This window comes from Marmota flaviventris, chromosome 8, assembly GCF_047511675.1.
Source record: "Marmota flaviventris isolate mMarFla1 chromosome 8, mMarFla1.hap1, whole genome shotgun sequence".
Classification (NCBI taxonomy): domain Eukaryota; kingdom Metazoa; phylum Chordata; class Mammalia; order Rodentia; family Sciuridae; genus Marmota; species Marmota flaviventris.
In genome coordinates, this window is record NC_092505.1 from 69,563,973 (window position 1) to 69,589,415 (window position 25,443).

General features: G+C 37.4%; 1 protein-coding gene across 1 annotated transcript in view; it reads left to right on the top strand.

Annotated features, from left to right (window-relative positions):
- The window catches only part of Myh15 (myosin heavy chain 15), a 163,143-nt gene that overhangs the window by 25,704 nt on the left and 111,996 nt on the right, over positions 1 to 25,443 (top strand). Inside the window, 3 exon segments of the mRNA XM_071614911.1 lie at positions 12,384 to 12,448; positions 12,451 to 12,495; positions 17,508 to 17,633. Coding sequence (XP_071471012.1) covers positions 12,384 to 12,448; positions 12,451 to 12,495; positions 17,508 to 17,633 — 236 coding nt within the window.

Sequence of the window (25,443 nt, forward strand, 5' to 3'; positions counted from 1 at the left end):
TTTTCATATATTTATTGGCCATTTGTATTTTTTTCTTTTGAGTAGTGTCTGTTTAGTTCATTTGCCCCATTATTAATCAGGTCTTTTGATTTTTTGTGTTAAGTTTTTTGAGTTCTTTATATATTCTGGATATTAATCCTCTGTCAGAAGAGTAGCTAGGAAAAATTTTCTTGCATCCTGCAGGTTCTGTCTCCACATTATTTCCTTTTCGGTAAAGAAGTTTTTTAATTTGATGCCATCACATTTATCAATTCTTGTTATTTCCTGAGCTTTAGGAGTCCTATTGAAAGTCATTGCCTGTGCCTCTATGCTGAAGTGTTAACTGTATGTTTTCTTCTAGAAGTTGCTTTGTTTCTGATCTAATTCCTAGTTTTCTGATCTATTTTTAAATTGATTTTTATGCAGAGTGAGAAATAAAGATCTAGTCTCATCTACATATGGATAACTATTTGTCCCTCATTTTGTTTTTTATAATAGTCATCTTAATGGATGGACAGAAGTATCTCATTGTCATTTTGATTTGTATTTCCCTAATGATTATTGATATTGACCATCTTTTCAGTGCTTATTGGCAGTTTATTTATATTCTTCTGAGAAATGTCTATTCACATCCTTGGCCCATTATTAACTGGATTGTTTGTCCATTTGTTATTTAATATGTAGTTTTTGAGGCCAGTCTGTACTAAGGACTACTCTTGCTGCTGAGGATACATCTATAAACAAGATATTGTCCCTGCCTTGTCTGTGTGGAACATAAACAATGAACAGACAAATAAGTATGAAATAATAGTGAAAAGACACCAAAGCAGAGTAAAAGGAGAAGGAGCTTCTCGTACATAGTTTGGTTAGGATGTCCCCTCAGAGAAGAGGGTACTTGAGTACAGGCGGGAGTGCAGTCAGGGAGGTGATGTGGAGGGAGTGTGAGGGCTTTATACAGGAACATGGGAATAGATGCTTTTATGGTGACTTATTTTGTTGTTGTTGTCATTGTTTTCTTTTTCCATGCATTGAAAGAAAGTCCTTTGAAGATTTGTTTTTATTACAAAAAGGAGGCAGATCATTAACAAAGAAGACACAGATGAGCAAATGAAGTAAGTAATGTCATTCAGTGTCCATAGTGGCTCCTCAGGTTCTTTACCAAAGTGTTGTCATCGTCCCAATGTTTACATGCTGTGGGGATGCAAAGCTCAAACATTGAATCCTGTCTCTCTCCTTTCGATTCTCATTTCTTAGGTTACCTTTTCAACTCAATGTGTAGAACAAAATATCTCAGCGCTCTTGCTACCAGCTCTTCATTTCTGCTTTCTAAGAAGGTGTCAAGTGGATCACTGCCATTTGCTGTGATTCAAACTGTAGCGTCATCCTGAACTCCTCTCTTACTGCTTCTGCCTTTGAAACAAACCCCAACTCGTAACTTCTCTCCATGACCATGTCCACTGCTACCACCTACTTGAACCATCATTTTCTTCCACATTATTGCAGTTGCCTCCTTACTGATCCCCCTGCCTCCACCCTCATCGATGGTAGGTTCTTTAGCACATAGGAGCCAGCATCAATTCTTTCACAGTGTAAATCAGACCATGCCTCTCCTCTGCTGTACACCCAACCGTGTCTCCACCTTACTGTAAATACAACCCAACCCTTAGTGATAGCCTCCTTGTCATCTGTGATATTTCTCTAAATCCTTTTAATTCCATCTTCTGCCATTTTCTCTTACTCCTTTACATGCAGCCCTCGCTGGCCATTTGGTTCTTCTTGGAGTATGTGAACACATTCTAGTTGCAGGATTTTTGCTATAACTACTCTCCAAATTTTATTGTATTGGCATCTAGTTTTTTTTCTTTAGCTGCAATAGTATTAGCTTTATGTATGGATGCTTGGGTATTTGGGATACATGTATATGTACATTATATGTGTGTGTATATATATATGTTTGTGTGTGTATATATAAAACATCATATATGTGTGTGTGTATATATGTGTGTGTATATATATATGTGTGTGTGTGTGTGTATATAATTTCTTCTTACTGATTTGATCTTTTTATCATTATATACTCCTTCTCTCCTAAAAGATTTTGACTTAGTATTTTTGTTTTGTTTTGTTTTGTTTTTTTTTTGGCTCACTTTTGTTTTCAGGTTGCATAGAATATTTTCCCCTCCCTTCAGTTTAAATCTATGTATATCTTCACCAGTGAAGTGAGTTTCTTGTAGGCACAACATATAGTTGGTCTTGTTTTGTTTTTTGTTTTTTGTTTTTTTCAAATTCATTTGGCCACTCTATTTCCTTTGATTGGAAAATTCAATCCATTTCCATTCAGCTCGTATGGATATGTAGGAACTTACTCCTGCCATTTTTGTTATAGTTTTCTTTATTTTTTTTTGTTCCTTCCTCTCTTCTTATTTATCTTTGTGATTTGGTAGTTTTCTATAATGAGACGTTTTTGTTCTTGTTCATTTTTTGTTTTGTCTACCAGTGAGTTTTACTCTTTTGCCTCTGCTTTACTATGGTAGTTACCAGTGTTTTGCTTACAAATGTAGCACTCCTTTAAATGTATCTTAGAAAGTTGTTGTAGTGATGAAGAATTCCCTCAGGAATGGAACCACCATTTGACCCAGCTATTCCCCTTCTCGGACTATACCCAAAAGACCTAAAAAGAGCATACTACAGGGACACAGCCACATCAATGTTTATAGCAGCACAATTCACAATAGCTAGAATGTGGAACCAACCTAGATGCCCTTCAATAAATGAATGGATTAAAAAATGTGGCATTAATATACAATGGAATATTACTCAGCACTAAAAAATAACAAGATCATGGCATTTGCAGGCAAATGGATGGCATTAGAGCAGATTATGCTAAGTGAAGATAGCCAATCCCTAAAAAACAAATGCTGAATGTCTTCTCTGATATAAGGGGGGTGACTCAAAATGGGATAGGGAGGAAGAGCATGAGAAGAAGACTACCACTAAATAGGGAAGAGAGGTGGGAGGGAAAAAGGGAGAAGGGGAGTTGCACGGAAGATGGAAGGAGAACCTCATCGTCATACAGAATACGTATATGATGTGATGAGAAAAAGAAAAAAAAAAAGTGTGTCACATTAGATTGGATAGAGAGAAAGGATGGGAGAGGAGGGGAGGATTAGGGGGGATAGGAAGGGCAGCAGAATAGAATAGACAATATGATGTATGTACATTCCATGTATGTATTATGTGTCAAAATGCATTCTGCTGTCATGTATGACTAAAAAAATTAAAATTAAAATTTTTTAAAAAAGAATTCCCTCAGTGTTTGCTTGTATGGGAAAGACTGTATGTCACCTTGATTTCTGAAGATAGCGTTGCTGAGTAGTGTACTCTTCGTTGGCAGTGTTTTTTTTCAGGCCTTTGAGTATATCATCCCATTCTCTTCTGGCCTTTAAGGTCTCTGCTAAGAAATCTGCTGTTAGAATAATAGGGCTTTCCTTATATGTGACTTGATTCTTTTTCTCTTGCAGTTTTTAAAATTCTCTTTGTCTCTGGATTTGACAATTTGATTATAATTTGCCCCAAAGAGGGTCTTTTATGGTTGAGCCTGCTTAGGTTTGGGGTTTGTTGTTGTTGTTTTTTAGCTTCCTGGATCTAGATATCAATACCTCTTGGAATATTTTAGATATCATTTCCTAAGTAGATTTTTAAAGACTTTCCCCTTTTATTCTGAAATCCCAATAGGGCAAATATTTGTTCACTTAGTGGTGTCCCAGAAGTCTCTTGGGCTTTTTCATCCTCTTTCTTCTTTCTTGCCCTTTTCTCTCCTCCTCCCTGGTTCTCTTCTGTTCTTCCTTATATTTTCCTTTGATTCCTGACTGGGCTATTTCAAAAGACCTCTCTTCAACTTCAGAAATTCTTTTTCCTTCGTGTACTCTGTCTTTAAAACTCTCAATAATTACTTTTTATTTCATGGAGTGAATTTTTCAGCTCCAAGGTTTCTGTTTGGTTCTTTTTTGGGGTATGATTTCTATCCCATCATTCTCATCCATATCATGAATCATTTTCCTCATTTCATTGAATTGTCTAATGATAGTCTCTTGCATCTTACAGAGTTTCCATAGGATTATTTTTTTTTAAATCTATTCAGGCTTTAAGTAAATTCTATGTTGCAGTCTGTTTCTGGAAAATTATTTTGTTTCTTTGGAGGTGTCATGCTTCCTTGCTTTTACATCTTCTTGTAACTCTATGTTGATATCTGTGCATCGACTCTCCCAATTTTATGAAATAGCTTTCATGGGGAAAGACATTTTCATTTGGCTTTGTTTCTGAGTAGGCACAGAATTGTAGCCTCTCTGTGATTTCTTCAGATAGAATCAATGTCAGTGGTGTCTAATTTTCTCAGGATCTAGACTGCAGTTGTTTGTGGAAATAGTGGTGAAACTTTACAGTGGACATCAACGTAGGCCCCCAAGAGACAAGTACTGATGATAATTCTGGCAATGCCAGGGGTATGGGCCACATGAGGGACATATTTTCAGGCTCTGCCCGGGGAATGAGTACCAAAGGCAGTGTACCCTCTGGCAGCCGTAGCTGCAATGCTGGGGAAGAGCGGGTTGGTTGCAGAGTAGCATGCTCTCAGGTCCCATTGAAGTGAATGCTAATGGCAATAGTAGTATCCACAATGCTAGAGGTAATGTCTGTGGAGGGGTGTGTCCTCTGTCCCCATGGTGATAATTGCTATTTGCACCAGAGTCTCTGACCATGGACTTCACAATGCTGAGGCCATGGGCTCTGGTAGGACATGTCCTTAGGCCCCCAAAAGGAGGGCTGATAACTCTGGTGGCATCTGAGGCACCATGCCTGGGACAAAGATATAGGGATATTGTCCTCAAGCCCAAGGGGAATGCTTGTCAATTTCACTGGTGGGGTCAGCCTGTCTGCTGTGCTAGCCTACTTGTTTCCTGGAGTGCAGAGCACTTTCTAGACTCGGGTGCCAGGGCTACAAGTGCATGGTTAAACTTAGTTGTATTTGTGAGGTTCCAGCCTTTTGGGTGAGTGTGGTGGAATGATTGTGGGGTCCCAAGAATGGGGGATGCAGTGACTGCTGGTACCTGTGATGGGATGGACTCTAGCAATGTCTCCTTTCTTAAGATGTTGCTGGGCTATTGTGGCTTGGGCTATGGGGGTTGCAAGTATCCAATGTGAATTCTATGTAGCAAAACAGTACTGTGAGAATGACAGAATTCCCTTGTAGGTAGGACTCCAGGTCCACAGTGATAATGGGGGTCACTGGAACTCTCCTGCTGACCTTTTGACTACATGGAGATCCTGCTGTGTGGGAGCCGCAGTCACAGTTGCAGTGCATTTTGTTGCTCTCTATGCTGCCAACCTGAGTTTCTATGCCATTTCAGGTTCCTGTCACATTCATGCTGTGTTCTAGTGTTCTCCTTCCTCATTCTTGAAATGCAGTAGTATTTCTTCTGTGTGGAGGAGGTGAGTCCTGGGCACCTCTATTCAAACATCTTGGATATTCCACTAAAGGCTCTTAATATAATAAGCTTTGATAATTTTTTGCAGCTAATTGTTTCAGAAAAAAAAAATTGAAGGAGCTGGGCAGATGGAGATGAGGGGAGAGAGGGGAGAGTATCACACCCAAAGTGCAGTCCTAGCCTTTACCTCTTTGACTTTCACCCCCACTTTCTAACTTCTTATTGCATATTCTCTGCATGGCTAAAACTCAGCACAGCTTCTTCTCCAGATTCTTGTCTTCTTCCTGAGTTCCTATCCATGTTCGTGATATTGTTCATCTTTCTACTTCATAGACAGAAAAGGTCTTAGTCATGTTTCTCAGTCTCTATTTTCCCTTTCGCATTACTTGTTTAGACCATCAACATCTTGCATTTTGGCCTTCTGCAACAGGTTCACCGACTATACTTTTAAATTCTTCCCATAGTAGTCTGTCTTCCACACTTCCAGAAAATTAATTATTTTGAAGCATAACTCTATTTTATTATCTGCTTAAAGTATCTTTAACATTTCCTCTCTTACTTAACTGATACCTTAATGTGGTCTCAGATCACAACCAGACATTACTGATTTTTCTTAGATTTTCATGGTACAATCTGCCTCAGATCACAACCAGACATTACTGATTTTTCTTAGATTTTCATGGTACAATCTGGATTATAACCTCTCCTTTGACCATACCTCAAATTCTTCCACCTTTATGATTTCAATGTTGTATTTCAGAAATTCTTGTTCTCCCACAATTACCCATCAAAACCTTTCAAGTATCAAATTAAATGTTGCTTCTTTTTGAATCTTCCCTGATCATATCTTCTAGAAGAGTTTTTCACTTGATTTCTGTGTCTTATGCATTTGTTTCACTGACAGCTAATTTATACTTGTGTTTTATTTACTCTCATGGTTGATAAACTCCTTGATACCAGGGAATTTTTTCTGGCTTATCCATCTTCCGTAGCACATAGCACCAAGTTTCGTACCCACTAAAACTTTGTTCAATAAATTAATGAAATGTGAACAGCTCAGAAATCATTAACCCTCCATGAGATACTGAATGTCATTATCATAAATTCAGATTAGCCAGATTTTAGATCGATAAAACTGACATTGTTCCTTTCATTTTTATCTCCTTATTTACAGATGGGACTGCACTGGGATAGAATTATAAAGTTGGAAAACAATGCTTCTCGCATTTCTCTCTTTAGCAGATTTTAGGTGAAGTTGTACTTCATTTCTCCATCTTCTTGACTTCCAAATGCACTTACCAAATCTGACTACCCATGTCCAGTTGAAAGTTTGCACTTTTGGCTATATACCAGAATCTCCTGAAAGACAAATGCCTGAAGTGCAGGGATCACCCAGATCCAAGAAAATGTCTCTGATGTCTCCGGTTGTAGGATGCAGGTATCAGTATTTGTTTTTACAACTTTCTAGGTGATCCCAGTAGGTGGGCAAGATTGCAGTCCATTGAAATGATGACATTGTCCTGGAACTTTTCTGGGTATCAGAAGTGGAGGGGGGTTGCACAGCTCTAATCCCAGCTACTTGAGAGGCTGAGGCAGGAAGATTGCAAATTTGAAGCCAGCCTCAGTAATATAGTGAGACCTGTCTCAAATGAAAAGGGCTGAGGCTGGGTATTGTGGCTCACGCTTATAATCCCAGCAGCTCCAGAGGCTGAGACAGAGGATCGCAAGTTCAAAGCTAGCCTCAGCAAAAGAGAGGTGCTAATCAACTCAGACCCTTACTCTAAATAAAATATAAAATAGATCTGGAGATGTGGCTCAGTAGGTGAGTGCTTCTAAATTCAATCTATGGCACCCCAAAAAATAAAATAAAATTTAAAAAGTAAAAAGGGCTGAGGATGTAGCTCAGTGGTAAAATGTCCCTGGGTTCAGTCCCCAGTATGGAGAAATAAAAAAGAAGTATTTCAGAATCATGTAGGTAACCTGATAAACCTATAGTCTCAGGGTCTAACCTATTCTAGTGAGGCTCATCCTTAGGTCCTTTATCAGCTTTCCAGGCTACTCTAATACACATCAACATTAGAGAACCACTGTGCCAAGTTACCCACTCCTGGGTAAGATGCTGCTGCTGAATGAAATCTATGGTTAAACCTGTAGTTAAAACCTAATTAAAAGCCATGGGTTCATTCATAATGTCAATGGGATCATTCATTAAGTCCTAATGGTACTTATTGGTGAGAATTTTATAAGCCTCTTTAGGAACATGATGAAAATGTATTTCCAGATATTACTAGGTTTAAAACAATATTTTGTGAATGCCAAATGGACTTTTTACCCGTAAATTTGTACTTTGTCTTGATTATATAATTATAAACATTTTTCAGAACATTATGACCATGACTATTTTCTGCCCAGTCAAAACAGAACATATATTATGATGTTTAGTGTAAACCTCTGGGAAAAATCCAATAACAGTGGTTCAGTCTGTACCTACTCAACTATCCCTGGAGTGGATGAGAAATAATCCTGTAACATTGGATGCTATTTCTGTTAAAACTTAAGGTGAGATACTATACAAAGAATTTGGTTTATTTTGTTTGTGGATGAAAATAGCTTTAAAGTTATGCCTTAACACAGGAAAAAAGAAAGAAAGCAACTCTGGGTGTGAGAAGCTAATCTTTGAGACGGTTATTACCTATATTATCCATCTGACTGTTTCCAAAGCTTATAAAACCAACTTTTTTTTTCCTTATCTGTTGCCTGGACAGCCACTATGTACTTGTTTGTCTCCACTCAGATTGACCAGGCATACTGTTGCATTTTTCCTTTTCAAGTATTTTCATATTGGATTAGATGCTTTTTATACTTTTTTTCCAATTTAAAAAGCCTATAATTCTGACTCATTAAATTCTGACTTGAAATAATAGGGCTTTTGTCCCCAAACCTGGCACCTTTAACAGGAACATCTCAGCATAGGATGGGTATGTTTGTTCTATTTTAATTTTCTATTTATTTTCCCAAATATATTTTAAATTTTGAAAGTTTTATAGTGTTACCAACAAGAGTTGGGACCAGGTTTGTGGTTTATGCAGTTAAAGAACAAATACCTCTAATGCTGAGGTAAGTAAGCAAGCAGGAATTTTATTTTAAAGCAAAGTGAGAAAGAGACTCAGAACTCCTGGAGCAGGGGCAAGAGTGTGCTTTAAGTCCTTCAGTGCTCCTCCTTTTACAGCCACGTAAGGAGAAGTTGATATGCTTCTTTGGTGGCCTCTTGATATTTCAATTGCCCACTGTGGGTGCCAGTGGATTATGGGTTCTTAGACACAGGAACTGTTTTAACATGTTAGTGTTGTTAAAATGATTGTGCTTGCCCTCTTTATGACTTTGACTGCCCCTTCTCTACTCTCCACTGCCTGGCCTCTTCTATCTCAATAGCAGCTGAGGACCCAAGCCATTGACACTGCAAATTGACATCAAGTTAAGTATGTTCGTAGAAATGTATGCAAATAAAATATTGATTTTTAGTTAATAACTTACCAAACATTTCAAGCTGTTAAAACTCCTGTGAGAATTTCAATGGTCCAAACAAAGGAAATGGATATATGTTGCTAATATAAATGACATGTAGCTTGCTAGTTGTTTTTTCTTTGTTTTAAACTTGTTCCCTGTTTAGGATTATTGCTCAGGAAATGATATGTATACATATATCATTGAAGCCAGCCTCAGTAACACAGTGAGAACCTGTCTCAAATGAAAAGGGCTGAGGCCGGGCATGGTGGTATATGTATACATATACATACTTGTATATATACAGATATACACATATGTGTGTGCACAGCTATGTATATATACATACATATATATGTGTGTGTGTATATATGTATATGTGTATATATATAATGGTCCAGGGAGAGTTTGGGAGTCAAAGGCAAAGTTCTGTGTATGAGCACGAAGGGTAGAAAGACTTGTGAGTTGTCATTATTATTAACACAATCTCATTCGTAGCCACAGGCTGATGAAAACTATAGATACAGTGAAGTATCTCCCCAAAGAAGGTACATCAAAAATGTGGTGCCCAAAGCATTCTTCTGAGTTTTCTGTCCACAGGTTTGTCTCTGGTTTTGTTTCTGACCTGCATTCATTCCCTGGTTTCTGACTTGGGCCTCCACCGTTTAACTTACTGTTTCCTTACTTCCTAATCTTGCTGCTTTCTTTCCCAGTCTTTGCTTACTATTTGCCTTCCTAGTAAGGCCTCTATGCAGAAAGAAAATCTGTAATGGCTCCTTTTGGGTCTGGCCTAGAAGTTCCTCCACTGGACTTTACCACCCACATTCTGTGCTGCCCCTTACAGTCACCATTAGTATACACTGGTTGGGTGGTGGTAGGTAAGAAAGAGGAGAGCCCAAATATAATAGAGGGTAAAAGTAATTCAAAACTTGTCTTGGAAGTTTCTTTAGAAGCTAAAACATGCAAAAAAAAAAATGAAAATAGCATAGATACTGTCAATCCTGATTAAATACTTTCTGGTAATATGAGCTCACATTTAAAGAACTTACTGCATCAGACACCATTTTAAATAGTTTGCAAATGTCAACTTTTTAATTCATCACAGCAATCACAAGAAGTAGATATGTATTCTTTTGATCCTTACAATACACAGAGGGAAATTGAGACCAGAACAGTTAAGCACTTACCCAATGTTACACAGTAAGATGCATCTCTGGGATTCATGTGACTCCAGGGCTTACCCCTTTAATCACTAAGCTATCATACCACCTATTTTGAACAATGTGACACTAAATATCCAAAGATGAGGCTATAGTAAAATGCACTTGATTACATGTACTGACTTAGAAACATGTTCCAAAAGAACAAGTATGATTTAGTCTAGCACTTACATAAGAAAACAATATCTATGCACTTATTCATTTCTGTATCATTTTAATACTTGAAATAAACGTGTATTGCTTTGGAAACCCAAAAGACAAAAAAATTTTAAACAGAATAACAGGCTAATTTTAGTTTTTAAAAAGGAAGAGCTCATAAGTGAAACGATAAGAGAGTGCCTTGTTTCACAGCTCCAGGATTTTGCCTATGCTGTCCCTGCTACCTGGAGTTCTTTCTTTCTTTTTTTTTTTTTTTTACAAAAATATATTTAATATTCATAAAAAGCAAAAATGTACAGTATTATTGGAGTAACAGTGCTCTGATACACCATGTAATGTTTCAGTCAGGTTAATTATGTGTATCTCTTCAAACATCTGTCAATTCTTTATGGTGAAAACATTCAAAATACTTCCTTTTAGATTTTTGAAATGTAGAGTACATAATGGTTGTCCCTAGTCACCCTACTGTGCAGTAGTACACCAGAGCTTTTTATTCCTATCTAACTGTAACTTAGGACCCATTGATCAACCTTTTCCATCTCCCTTACATCTACCTTTTTCTTTTCTTTTCTTTTTTTAGTGCACTAATGAAAAACTGCCTCATCTTGCATTGTAAGACATTTTACAGAATTACTATGTAAGATATACTAGCATATCTCAGAATTTAATTAAAATGGAAGGCATACCAGAGAGGTGCCAAAGGAGTGGAATATTCATTTTGTTTCATAACTGAAATCAACAATTTGAAATATGTTTATAATTTTTTGCCTGTAGCATTCTTTCATATAATTTTCATTTTTTAAACCCCTAATGGAATACAGACCTATTTATGTTTTCTTCTGACAACATTTATCCTTCCTACTTCTTTAGAAAATTGAAGTTTTGTTTTAGAAAATATTCAGTGCAACATCTGTATTCGTGTTGGGCAGCAGAGGGCACTATGGAGTAAACAGACTTCAGAGGAAAAGAAAGGGTTTTTGATAGATCTGGGCAAGTGTCCTGACTTGTGTTGATTGGTGGTGGTTGTCTTGAATGATCAAATTTCACAACCTAAGTCCCTGTTTCATTCAAAGAATCTGTAAGCATATACCTAGAAATAGTTCTTGTTAGGAAAGGGCTAGTATCAAGAAATCAATTCTATTTTAAATTGGGAAATAATTCATATATCATAAAATTCACCCTTTTAAAGTGTGTATTTCAGTGAATTTTAGTGTATTCACAAGGTTGTACAACCATCACCACCGTATAATTCAGGATATTTCATCTCTCCTAAAGAAGCCCTGTACTCATTAGTAATTACTACTTTCCCCAGCATCTTGTCACTACAAAACTACATTTTGTCTCTGTGGATTTTCTCATTCTTGACAATTCATAAAAATGGAATCCTACAATATGGGGCCTTTTGTTTCTTCTTCCAAGAAGTGTAATGTTTTAAAGTTTCAGCCATACCATAGCATAATACGTCATTATTTCATTCCCTTTTAGACCTGAATATTATTCCGTTGTTTAAATATATCACATTTTGTTTATCTGTTCATCACTTGACATTTTCCCCTATTTTTGACTATTATGAATAATATTAGTAGGAACATTCATATAATTTTTTGTGTAAACATGTGTTTTCATTTTCCCTGGAAACATACCTAAGAGAAAAATTGCTGTGTCCTTTAGTAATTCTGTGTTTAATTTGTAATTGTCAAACTGTTTTCTATAGTGTTCACACCATGCATTCCTACCAGCAGGGTGCAGGGGTTCTAATTTCTCATCATTGTCAACACTTGTTATTGTCTATGTCTTTTTGATTATAGCCATTATAGTGGGTGTGAAGTGGCATTTCAGTGTGGTTTTGATTTGCATCTCCAAGAAATAGATTCCTTTAAGCATTTAGGATTCAGGCATTTATTTCAAGCTTAAATTTTATCTCACTACATTGATGTAGTAATATGTAATGTGTTTGGCTATAATGGAATAGATTTTTACTCCCTCACTTATTCTTTACCTCTCTCCCTTCTTCCCTTCCTTCTTTTCTTATGACCAGGTGCTAACAAATCTGCTTTCTTCAAGGGCACTAACTACTTTGAGTTGATGAAGGGCTTGGTTCAGCACCAAAGTTGGTAATGAATGTTACCAGAAGTCAAAATGTAGAACAGGTAAGGTGATATTTCAAGAACATTATAATTATTTGATCTTGTACTATTTGTGTAAATATTGTATATTCTCAACTACTGAGATTGTCAACAATGAAAGCTTATATTAAGAAGCATGAAATAGCTACTGTGATGAGTATTCCAAATGTGTTTATTTATGAAGCATGGGACAGTAACTGACCCTGTGCTAAGATTCTCTCTAGTCTGAAATACATGTTTTGACAGTCTTGCCTTAGGTAACATGTCTCTTTGTTCTCTTTGTAGATACAGGCAAATATTTCACTTGTGATCAGCACCTTGTTTGTAGCTATAGTGCATTCAAAACTGTTGGTTTCTGATATGAATAAAAATAACAAATTGGCATTCCTCATCTATTTGGCACATTGACTTCATTAGTGTAACAGACACATGGTGACCTGACAATTGAGGAAGGGGCTTAATACATAGGCTGAAGTCAGTATTTGAAGGGAGGAAGTGTTGGAAATGAGAGATGGAAGGTCTTGTAGGTTTTGCTTAGCATCTAGGACAATGTTACAATGACAGAATAGTGAACTTGCTGAGGACTGCTCATCTTGAGGTTTGCCTGCTTGCCGTAAATGTTCCCAGGGCTACTAGCTAATGATACCAATTATGTAAGCTGGTACCTTTCAAAATATCAATTTATATCTGCTGTATAGATTAATCTGATATAGGCCATGCTACAGTAATACACTAAAACCTCAGTGACAGTGAAAATATTTCTAGTACCAAGTCCCAGAAAATGTGTATAGTCATCTCCATTTTGTAGTTATGCTTTCTGGGACACTTGGTCAGAAGTTGCTGAAGGTAGAAAAGATGATTTGTAGAGAAAGTCTACCCAGCCCAACTGCTTGGGGTAGAGGTGGCATCACTTTCACTAACATTCCATTGGTGAGAATTTGTCAAAGTGTCCTTTTAGCTACAGGGGACTGAGAAATAGAGCCTCCTTGAGGAGGGACTAGCAAGGTGAAGTGATAGCCTTCACTGTCATGTATAATATTTGTGAAGTATTCACAAGTCTGATCATTTTTCATTCTTAAAATACTCAGAAGGAATCAGGGCAGGAATACCTGTGTTTCTCCTGTTGGGGAAACTGAGGTTAAAAGAATCTCAGTAATATTCCAAAGGACATACAGCTAGTATTCAGATGACATTCAGATGTCTTTCTCTGCATACATCTCAAACCTGAAGAAAAGATAGATGAATGTACATAATTGTGGTAGAAAATAGTCATTTTGACTATAATAAACTCTTTTCTTAAGGTATCTGATGTGTCCATGTTATTTATAACATAATTATAATCAAAATCAATTTTATTAATTTTTATTACAATAAGATTAGCTTACTCTATAAACCAATAATTCTGATTTTACCACAATACTAATTTTACTATATTGAACTAATTGCTACCTTTTTATCTTCCTGGTAACCTAGCCTTTTTGAGGCCTTGGCCTGTGTCTAATTCATCTCATTACCCTGGCATCTAACACAGTGCTCTGCAACCAGTAGGTAATCTCCAATGTAAAAATGGCCACCCTGAGTGGAACTTGAATCATGTTCCACAGAACAATAATTGACCTATTTCTCAGCATTGGAGTTAGGGAGGTTTGGCCGTTTCCTGATTTCATAGATATTCACCATAACATGTATATGCATGACCTATGATGGTGATAGAATGGGACATTTCTCTTTATAAAACTAATGAGCCCATAAGAGGATGGAAATCAAATTTTCATCCCTTAAATATTATATTCTAGGGGACTCAGTTACCAGTCCAGCCTGTAATAGGTAAAGCAAGCTAGTCTATTATTATTCAACATAAAACATAAACCTCTTTCTCTCCTAGAGTTACAGTGAGCATACTATAAGGCTCTTCTTAGGAATTTAACAGACTTTATAGAGAAAATATTCACTGCTCAGAACAGAGACAAGTATGCTTTGTTGATGACAATTGCAAAAGGTGGAAAAAATTCCTGCAGTGTTAACACTATATAAAGTTTAGTCCTAGCTCTAATGCTACCTCACTCTGATACCTTGGTCAATTATCTTCACATCTCTGAGCTCCACAGTGAAGAGGTTGAATGACTTTTTGTTTCTCCATGGGGAGGCATTTGGCATCTATGATGGGAAATTTTTTCATGAATGAGAGAATAGGGCACTTTGTAGATGTTTGACATCCTTGGCCCCCAGGTACTAAATGCCAGTAGCTTTCTCAGTCATTATGGCAGCCAGAAGATGCCCTCCCCATTCCAAGTGGGCTGCTCCCAAGTTGAGAGCTATTAAACATGATTATCAAGTATTTTATAATTTCATTATAGCTCTACATCTATTAGAAATAAGATATTTGATTTTAGAAAAGATTGATAATGATGACACAACAATAATACTTGTAATCAGTGTCTGCCAAGTACTTAACTATGGCTACTGTGCTAAGAGATGTGTGTGGATTATCATATCCTATCTAATAGCAACCATTTAAAGTATGTCTTATTAATATTTCTGTTTTACAGCTGAATACAGTAACTCTTAAAGAGTCACTGCACAAGGTGACACAGCTAGTAAATGCTGGGGTGAGGATGAGAAGTGATACAGGGGAAATGAAATGGGAAAGGGGAGCCAACATTGGATACCAATTCCAAGTGCCGTGCTCTGTAAGTTTACATCCTCTGACTCACTGGATCTCTGACAAAAACCTGAGATATGCATATGTCATTATGTTATAGATGAAAAAGGCAATGAACTTTAACATTTGACTTCATTTCTTTGTTTTTCTATTTTTTTTTTTCCTGAACTATTGCCCTGCAGTAATCAAAATCTTCTATAAGGTTATCTTTTAAATGCCAAGAAATGGGTCCATTTCCTCCTGAAAAATGGAAGTATAATATTTCCCTTCTTGCTGCTTCATTGGACAGAAAATGATGAAAAAGATTATGGTGATTCCTTAGCCAGCCAGCATATTGACCTAGGGGTTTCATCAATTCATTCAGCAGACATCGTACTGTCGACATCTCCCTCTGCCTGCATTTCCAGACTTTGTTCATGTGTTTCTCTGCCACTCCCCACACCTGTTCAAACAGCTTCTCAAGCATTTAGGAAATGAAAATGGGGTGAGCAAGTGATTTGTGTTCTTTTTAAAGTTTCAAACTGACTGCTGTAGACAGACTGATTTCCTTGGTGTCAACAGGATGAAAATCTTCTTGATGCTTTATTTGTACCCTCTTAATGCTCATCATGAAAAACTGATGCCATCCAGCTTATGGATTCCTGTTGGAATGACACAGGATAACCATCAGGGTGGGTGACTCACAACTAAATCACCACCAGACACCAAATGGCCCTGCTGTGTGCTCTCTCCTGGGCAGAAGGAGGCATGTGATAGACCTGTTTTGCTAGTTGCACTTTGGGGCACATTCTGTTTCCAGGCTTGGAGAGTATCCCTGAAATTCACTCCTACTTGGAGTCTGTCAGAAACCTGCTACAACAACAGCACTTTTGCATTGTGGAAGCTGGATTTGCATTCCTGTGGCATCATTCAGGCACAGAGATTGGATGTGTCTCCTATAGGTTTCATGAGAGCCTTTGCCATAGCCTTCCAAGGAAGGGTCATGCGGCCTCACTTTGACAGTAGGAAATCTGAATCAGAATGATGCTACCAAAGGCCACTCTCCATTTAGGGTGATGAGAGCAACTCTGGGAACTAATATAATGAAGAGTTGGAAGCCGAGGCTAGAAAAAAACCTTAAAGTTCATTATTTGGAAGAAAGTACTGCATCCCAGAAAAGGTAGGTCATTTGCCATGGGTTATACAATTTGTATGTAGCTGCAACAGTAGCAACTGAGCAAAGTCTAGGAATTGCAAATTTCTAACCTACCATACTTATAAATAGCCAACCTTTGCTGTGTGTAGTGTTAAAGAAAAAAAAATTCATGACACTTGTTAAAATGGTAAGGAAGATTTTTCTTCAGGACTTTTACAATACAGATATTGACTCGATTCCAATACAGTCAGGACAAGAGGATGATTGTACTGGAATTGAGCAAAGGGCGGTGGATGGAAAATCATAGAGAAGCCTAAAGGGTAGAGCTGTTCTTGCTGATGCTGGCCTAACAGGCTTCTTGCTGAAGGTAGACTAAGAATGTACACATGCCATATAGGCCATGAAGAACACAATTGGATATCATGGATGGGGAGATCTTTCCTGAAGCAATTTAGCGGAATTCTTTTTGCTTTGCTTTGCCTTTTTTTTTTTTTTTTTAAGTCCTGGGGATTGGACCCAGAGGTGCTTTACTACTGATACATATCCCTGTTTTCTATTTTATTTTAAGATGAGGTTTCGCTAAGTTGCCTAGGACCTTTGCTGAGGCCAGCCTTGAACTTGCAGTTCTTCTGCCTCAGCCTCCTGTGTTGCTGGAATTATACGCCTGTGCACTGTGCTCAACAATTTAGCAGGATTCTTGATGCAACTGAGCTAAGCAGGCAGAAGGCAGGACAAGTAAGGTAAGATCACAGAAGCCTGATTACAGTTTGTTCAAAGAGAGTTTTTGACAACAGGAAGCATCTGGAATGAGGGTTAGAGTACATAATCTATAGGTCTAGGACTGGGCTTAGAGTTTGCATCTTTCATGAGTTCCAAGTGATCCTGAGGCTGATGGTCTTAGAACACATTGAGTAGCAAAGCATTAGAGCACATTGCCATTAGAGGACCCTGTCCCAGCATATTTTGCTCTTTATTAATAGGAATATGATTTCTCCCATCTATGCTCTTAGTAGGGAGGCAGCAAGCTTGCTCACTACTTTCTCCTACCCTTGTGCTTTCTTCCTCTTTCCCTCACTTGCTTCTTTCTTTCTTTTCACTTGTTATATTCAGCAGAACATGAAAACCACAGGTTAGTAAATGCATTCTAAGTTGACTAGAAGATGATTGCTCATAGAGAATGCCCAGGATTAAAATGAGCACTTCTGTCAGATGATAAAGTGTTTAGGATGTGATTTCTAGATAATCTACACTCTTGATGCCCTGTCAACATGTGAAAGGATGTTTAAGTGGCTGGTGGCACATATCAGCAGGGTCCTGGATGCCAAGCTGTCAAGGTTCTTCTTCACTGCCATTCTCAACACCACTGTTTGAAGTTCTTTTTTTAATGTAGCTGGACACAATACCTTTATTTTATCCATGTGGTGCTGAGGATTGAACCCAAGACCTTGCACGTGCTAGACAAGCGCTCTACCGCTGAGCCACAACCCCAGCGCCTGTTTGAAGTTATTGATGTAAGAATATGTGGAGGATGCAGTCAATCCATATTTACAAGCAGATTTGAAACTATGACCCAAGTGTGGAAAAAATAAGATCAAAGAATAATGGAATTCATTCTCAGTACATTTTTAAGAGCTACCTTGGTTGGAAAAGAGCTATAATTTTATATTAACAATTATTGTTATATTATTGAGAATTTATTACTCTCATTTCTGTTTTAAATAGAAGTATAAATATATGCAAAGGAATCTTCTATGATTTTGAATTCTAATACCATTAAATGTTTATAATAATCTTTAGTCCTTAGACAAATCTGAAGGAGACAAGAATTTAATTGAACATTTGTCAATTGTTGGCTCTATCTGCCATTATATGATAGTGGGTATTGTTTTTTCTTTAATGTATATTCTTGCAATAGAACTGTTTTTCTCTCTCCTTTCAACTATTCATATCTTTGAAGTATACTGTGAGCAACTTTGAATTAATTTTAGCATTAAAAAATTTCAATAGCTCTTCATTCAGCACATATTTATTCTGGAGCAAGAGGAACAGAGGAAAGCAGGCATTGACTGGGCATCCATTGACTCTGGTCTGGATTTGAAAGCCTGCATAGATCTCATTGAAAACGTAATATCTGTTTGTCTCCTTGTCCATTTTCATTTAAAGAGAATTGTCCCTGCTTGACATGTTGATCCATGTCAGGAATCAAGCTCTGTCAGGGGATGGGAAATGGGGCAGAAAAGTCCTGCATATTTTCTCCTAATGGGTCTTTGTGTGCAGAGTCTTTAACATCCTAGCTAAACTCTCATGTCATTTGCCCTATTCTATCATCTCTAATGCAGATGTAGCTACATATTTGTCAATTTGTGCATAGCCTCTTTACGCAAAGAGGCTTGTTGTGATTAAAAATGGTTATTCTGTTGACTGGAAAAACAGAGCTAAAAACATGGGTACTGTAGAGCATGGCTGATTAACATAAGGTGAATGAGTAGATCCAAAGAGCTTAACGAAACTTGGCAAATTAGCATGCAAACAAACAACTACCATAAATCCTCAGGCCACTACCTTGCAGGCTGTAGTTTGTTCATTTAATTGGACAAGTACCAGTTAGTTTCAGTAATTTATGACAATATTTCATGCCTTATTAGTAAATTAGCTTCAGTGTATGGTTTGTGAATTTGTTGATGTCCCTGTACTCTGGAATCTTTCTGCATGCTGTGGGAGAGTTGGCATGGTCTTTTCTGTGGCTTTGTCTGCATGAACAAGATGGTAACATGTTAGAAGCTTGTGGGTTGCAGTGAATTTTGGAGACGGGTCTGAGCAAACCAAAGCCTTTAACTTTCTGAAAGTTCTGTAGCTACACTGTTACCTTTGATTCTCAACAACCATGTCAGAAAGGCACTTGGGAGACTGACCTCTCTCTGTCCTTTGCAGGTCCTGGATTCTATCATTTTGAGTGTCCTATCACTTTTATTAGCCTTTACATGAAACTAAATCTTCCTTGAAAATTGCTGTGATTCCTAACAGGAGTAGACATCATGTTGATTTTATTCATTTTATAACCAGTGACTTCTTGTGGGGAGAACAGTTTGCTTAAAATGCTTAAAAATGATTAATAAATCAAACATGAGCTGATTTGAAAAAATAATAATGATCCAACCTTGATCTGATAAATTATTTGTGGCATTCTAAAAGCTACATTTTTCTGATCAAATATGAAACAAGTGTCTGGGGTTGTGGCTCAATGGTAGAGCACTTGCCTAGCATGTGTGAGGCACTGGGTTTGATTCTCAGCACCACATATAAAATAAAGGTCCATCAACAACTAAAAGATAAATGAATAAGTAATGAAACAAACTGAAGTTCCTAAGAGACTGATTTAGTTTCTGATAGTTGTCACCTGTAAATTCTGCTTTTTCGATGATGACAAGATACTGTTTTCAGGCAGGAAAGTGAAACATAGATATTGTTTAGATGCTGATACCTCTCTAAATGTTACTGATTTTAGTAGAATGAAGCATATTGCCTTATTTTTGCCAGCCTCAGTTACTCCAGCAACAAGGATGTAATTTCCTGTTGTATTTTCTACTGATATGATAAAATGAGAAGAAAAAAAAAAAACAGATAAAAGAAAGCAAAGCAAAGTCTTTGGTTTCCTATGAATGATTTCAGCAAAATTCAGGTCAGGCAAATAAGGCATACAAAAACCTTTCTCTAAGACATTTTATATTTTGAAAAACCATTATGTTGGTTCAGGATATCTGAAGAAAATTTGTAGAAAATACTAATAATTAAAACCACTCCTTAAAATAGCATGAATCATGGAAGTTTTTAACTTTCAAAAGAACTAAAATACATGAATATCTGCATAATGTTTTATAATCTGCATCTCTGCGTATTTGGAAAAAGGATTTTCATACATAAAAATTTCCTATTAAGTTTACAAAAAAGTCTATCTCAAATAAAAATATGTTGTTAACTTAATTTCAGGCTTACCATAAACTCCTTCCATAATATATATGCTGTGAATAAATCTATTATAGTATTAGCTCACACTTTCTTCATTACTTGAAATATTCTACTTCATTTAGACTCGAACAATAATAATTTGCTTCTGAACATATTAATATACAATTACAGACTTATGATTATACACAAGATATTAGCAGAGATTATTCTTATTATTTCCTAAAAATACAAGTTTAAATGTATATTTTTGATTGTAACTCCTTCAGTGTGTTAACCCGGAGAGGCTATATTCTCAGTAATTTAGCTTTTTTTGGACATTCTCACAGGTGGGATTAAGATAATTTTAGAATTTTATCAATCTCAAGAGAAGATTCGCTCTATACTTACATCTTCCTGAACTTTGTGTCTAAACAATATTATTCTGTTGATACATCCTTTGCCTATCTGCCTGAACTTGGTCTGAATATCAGACTGTGGGAATTTTTGATGTGTCCATAGTCAATAATATCAAGTATTCTAAATAAATTCTAAAATATTTAAACCCTGGTAGCACTGAGGCACTAAATAGATATTGTTGCCTCTGAAGGGAAGCTTTTTGAATGTGATAATTTGGGTTTTTTAAATATAATTAGATAGTAATGTGGTTAACTTTATATCTTGTAAACACATGAATATTTTCTTTAAGTACAACTTCATGCTTTTTGTCATTGTTGTTGGCAACTCTCACTTCTGTCTGACTGATCACCAAAGCAAATTAGGCAAGGTTCCAGAACTCAAACCTGTGTGTCTCAGTTTTCACCTGTCCGTCAATCTCTCTGCAGAAATTTGCAGATGGCCTACACTTTAGTCCCCTCAGGACCTACTGTGCTAAGGGTCTGGAGGAATGCAAAACCCAGAAGGCATCACCCTGGCACTCAAGGAACTAGTGGTATACTTGAAAGGATGTCTTAAAACCAAGACTTTTATTGTTCGTTTTCATTAAACAAGTGAATCTGCTTCGCAACCAATGGTTGCCTGCTTCTTCTCATCCATTGGTAAGGGAGGGATCCTTGGTCTAGAGTTATGGAGATGGCCAAATATATGACATCCAACCCTGGATGAATGAGATCAGCATCTCTTTAGTCTCAAAGGCTCATATCTCCAGGAACATAGATACCCCACAGCATACAGTCCCTCAGAATAGAATGAGTTGCAGGGAGAGTGAGAGGCAGGGTTTATAGTAAAAGTAAGGTGGGGTGGCCCTAAGTTCCAGCAGAAGGATATGATTGGCTTGTTTGCGTAATTCCACAGGCTGAGAGGAAATCAAGAGCAATTACTCAGGGATAATAAGCAGACACTGTGTCTGTTCCCTGTCATAGAAGGGCTGTTTTTGCTGGGAGGTTTAACCTAGGAGGGGAATTTGTGATTAGGTCATTTGAGCCCCTCCTGGTTTTCCCCAGATTTCAAAGCATACATAATTGGGCTTTGATGATAGCACACTGCTCTGTATAAGTCTTTGAATTAAATGCTATAGAAAAATAGCATTTGTTTTAAGTAGCACTTGCCTTTAGGAAATATGCCGTCAAGTAAGGGATTTATAAGTCTAAGAAATGTAAAAGTATATTTTAAAATTATTAAATGCAATAAAAGGCACAAAGAAAAGTCCCAAGTGACGAGAAGCATAGAGGTCCCCCTGTCTATAAGAATCTAGAAAAGTCTGGTGAGCAGGAGCACAAAATTTCGATTAGATCTTAAGAAATGGGTATAATTTTAGCAAATAAATACAGAAAGACAGCAAGAAGGGAGACGGGCCAGAGCAAAGACAGAGACAGGAAAGCAAAGAACATGTTCTAAAATGTCCAGGAGTCTAGTTGGAGCACAGAATGTGCAGAAGAAAGAAACTTGAAGAAAAAAGGAGAATCAAATTGTGAAGGGATTTTAATTTATACTTGACTTTAACGCAGTGGAGTCCGGAGGGGTCTGAGCTGGTTAATGGAGAAGTCAGAGCTGCTTGTGCTTAATCTGATAGGTTTGCACGTGATGTCTGGGATGGGAAGACAGGCTAATGATAAGCAGGTAGGAAGCTGGTATAGCAGCATGAGTGAGAAATCAAGAGGTCTTGATCCAGAACAGCAGAAGTACAAGTAGTGAGAAAGTAACAGAAAGGGGGAAAGGCAGATTTGATAATATTCAGAGTGAAAGAGGTCAGACTATGTTCTGAGTCAGGGCAACTGATTCAAACCATTTGTGTACAACGTAGGACAACTGATTCTGTGGGGCAGAAAATAATTACTTTATTCTCCAACCTATTTGTAAATTAATTTGCTTAACAGCCCCTTGTTTGTTAGAAGTTTTGCCGCAGTCTGGCTGGGCACAAATCACTAGCCACTGAAGCAGGAACAAACTTTATTTTTAAACTGCAGGAAAACACTTCACACAGCTCCCGGGGAATCGTCCCGAACGCCACGAGGCTTGTCCAGGAACCCCCAGCCGGCAATCTCTCTCCCGGAAATCCCTCCTCCTGCACTTCCCCAACCAATGGGAACTCTCGGGGAATCCCCGGAAATCCCCACGAGAACTCCAAAATAGTGCGAGAACTCAAAAGTTGCGGCAGAGGCGGATAGTAATGCCTCGCCTGTCAATCAATACTGTTGGCAAAATGACAGGGGCCATACAGACTCAGCCGTGGCTCTCAGCATCTCCCCCTTTTTGTTTAATTAAACAACAAGCAATGTGGCTTAGGGACCGTGCCTGTTAGGCAGTCCAATTCAACATATGGTCCTTACCCGTCATCGGATGAACTGACCTCTAGGCGTCAGCCTCCTGTCTTAGGTTGGTACCACTGCAATTGGATCATACCCGTCACTGACTACCGGTACAGCATACAGCCATACTTGTGGATAGGCCTTTGCACCAGTGGGGGGGTGAGGTTCTTCGCCTCACCTCTGTTGGCCCCCAAATTTTAGACCATCACTAGTAGAAGGGAGGAGGATGCAAAATGCCATGACACTAAGCCAATTGAGGGCTCCTTTGAAAAATTGTACCACCGGTGACACCATCAGCAAAAATACTCCAGCACTACCACAATTCGCTGTACCAACAGATAGTTCACAATGCATACAAGTGATACATAGTCCAGGCAAGGTCTGCAAGCAATTCAAAGCAGAGGAATCTGTCAATATGTCCATTTCCTCCCAAAGTAAATCGACTCCTTAATTGAGCATTACTTGTGGAGTTATTATTCATTGATGCATCAGTTTTTACAGTTTGTTGTGATAACTATCGAAGAAGCTGTAGTTTGGTTTTATCTTTGTCTTCACCGGCACTGGGATGAAGATAGGAATTCTGGCAATGATGCTAAGAAAAAAATTATGTAACATTCCAACAGGCACTAAGAAAACAATTTTTTGAACAATTTACATTATCCTGAACAGAATTATTAAATATAATGAGAAGGAAAGGTGAAAGTAAACAAACAGATCTGTTAACCTCCTTATTTGTTGACATATTAAAACAATTTTCAACAGCTGTTTACCCAATCTAAATTAAACCATTAAAATCACGTGAATAAAAAAATTCGGATCCATTTATTCATGAGCGCTCCTCATATATGATATATGGACATACGCACATACAGACATACAACACAAAACAGAAGTGTGCACACATAACATACAACACTTAAGACAATAGTAAAGGCCTTGAAGCTTTACCTAGGTGAAATCTCCATTGCAAATGCTTAAAAACTCCACAGTCAAAAAATAAAACTGATCAGAAAAACATTAACCTAGGTCTGTATGAGCTCAAAAATAAAATACAACTTCATGATGTGGGAAAAGGCAAATAATAAAATAAATATTGAAAAAAGCATCCTGGTTAATCACTGTCGTAGATGTAAGAATAGCCAAACTGGAGTTCTGGATATCAGCTGTTATGGATTTGAGTCAAATCACCTTCCTTTTGGCCTGTAGAAATTGTTTTAATCTCTCTGGAATCCAAATCGGCTGCTGTTCTCCCTGTGGAAAACACAAACAGAACCCTGACTCCAGACAATCACTGGGTCAGGACCTTTCCATTGTCCTGTTAGAATATCTTTCCAAAGTACCTTAGGCTTATGTACATTTTTTGGACACATATGCCTTTCCGCAGCACTAAGCCCTGAGGAATCCAAATTTAAAAAGTTTAGAGTAAAAAGGGTTATTTTAAGTTTATCTTTGGGTGACATATACCCCTTTCCAATTCCCTCTTTTTGCTTTAGTAAGTACATTTTAATAGTTTGATGAGCTCTTTCAACTATGCCTTGTCCTTGTGGATTGTATGGAATTCCTGTTATATGAGTAATGCCAAATGATGAGCAAAATTGTTTAAAAGAGGTAGAAGTATAACCAGGACCATTATCTGTTTTTAACTGTTTTGGAACGCCCACAGTGGCAAAATTTTGTAAGCAATGAGCTATAACATCTTTAGTTTTTTCTCCGGAATGAAGGGAGCCCATCAAAAATCCGGAAGAAGTATCAACTGTAACATGCAAATATTTTAATTTTCCAAATTGTGGCAAGTGTGTGACGTCCATCTGCCAAATATGGTTAGGTATCAGTCCTCTAGGATTGACTCCAAGATTAACTTGTGGTAAAAAGGTCACACAATTTTGACATTGTTTTATTATTTGTCTAGCTTGTTCCTTAGTTATTTTAAAGCGCTTTTGTAAAGTATTAGCATTGACATGGAACCTATTATGAAAATGTGTAGCTTCTTCTAGTGTAGAGAAAATATGTATGTCATGTGTAGTTTTATCTGCTAAATCGTTGCCCAAACTAAGGGCTCCAGGCAATCCTGTATGTGCTCTGCTATGTCCTATAAAGAATGGATCTTTTCTGTCCCAGATTAGACTTTGTATAGCAGAAAACAAAGAGAAAACAGTAGAGGAAGGGGAAATCCTGCCAGCATCTTCAAGGGATACTATAGCATTAACTACATACTGACTATCAGAGAATAAATTAAATACAGAATCTTTAAACATCACAAAAGCTTGTAAAACTGCATTAAGCTCTACCTTTTGAGCTGATTGTTTGGGTACTAAAAATGTAAAAGTTTGATCAGGGGTTACTACTGCTGCTGTACCATTATTTGACCCATCAGTGAATACATTTGGAGCATTCATGATAGGGGTTTTTCTTGTCATTTTTGGAAAAACTACAGGATGCGAAGACCAAAAAGACAACAAAGGATT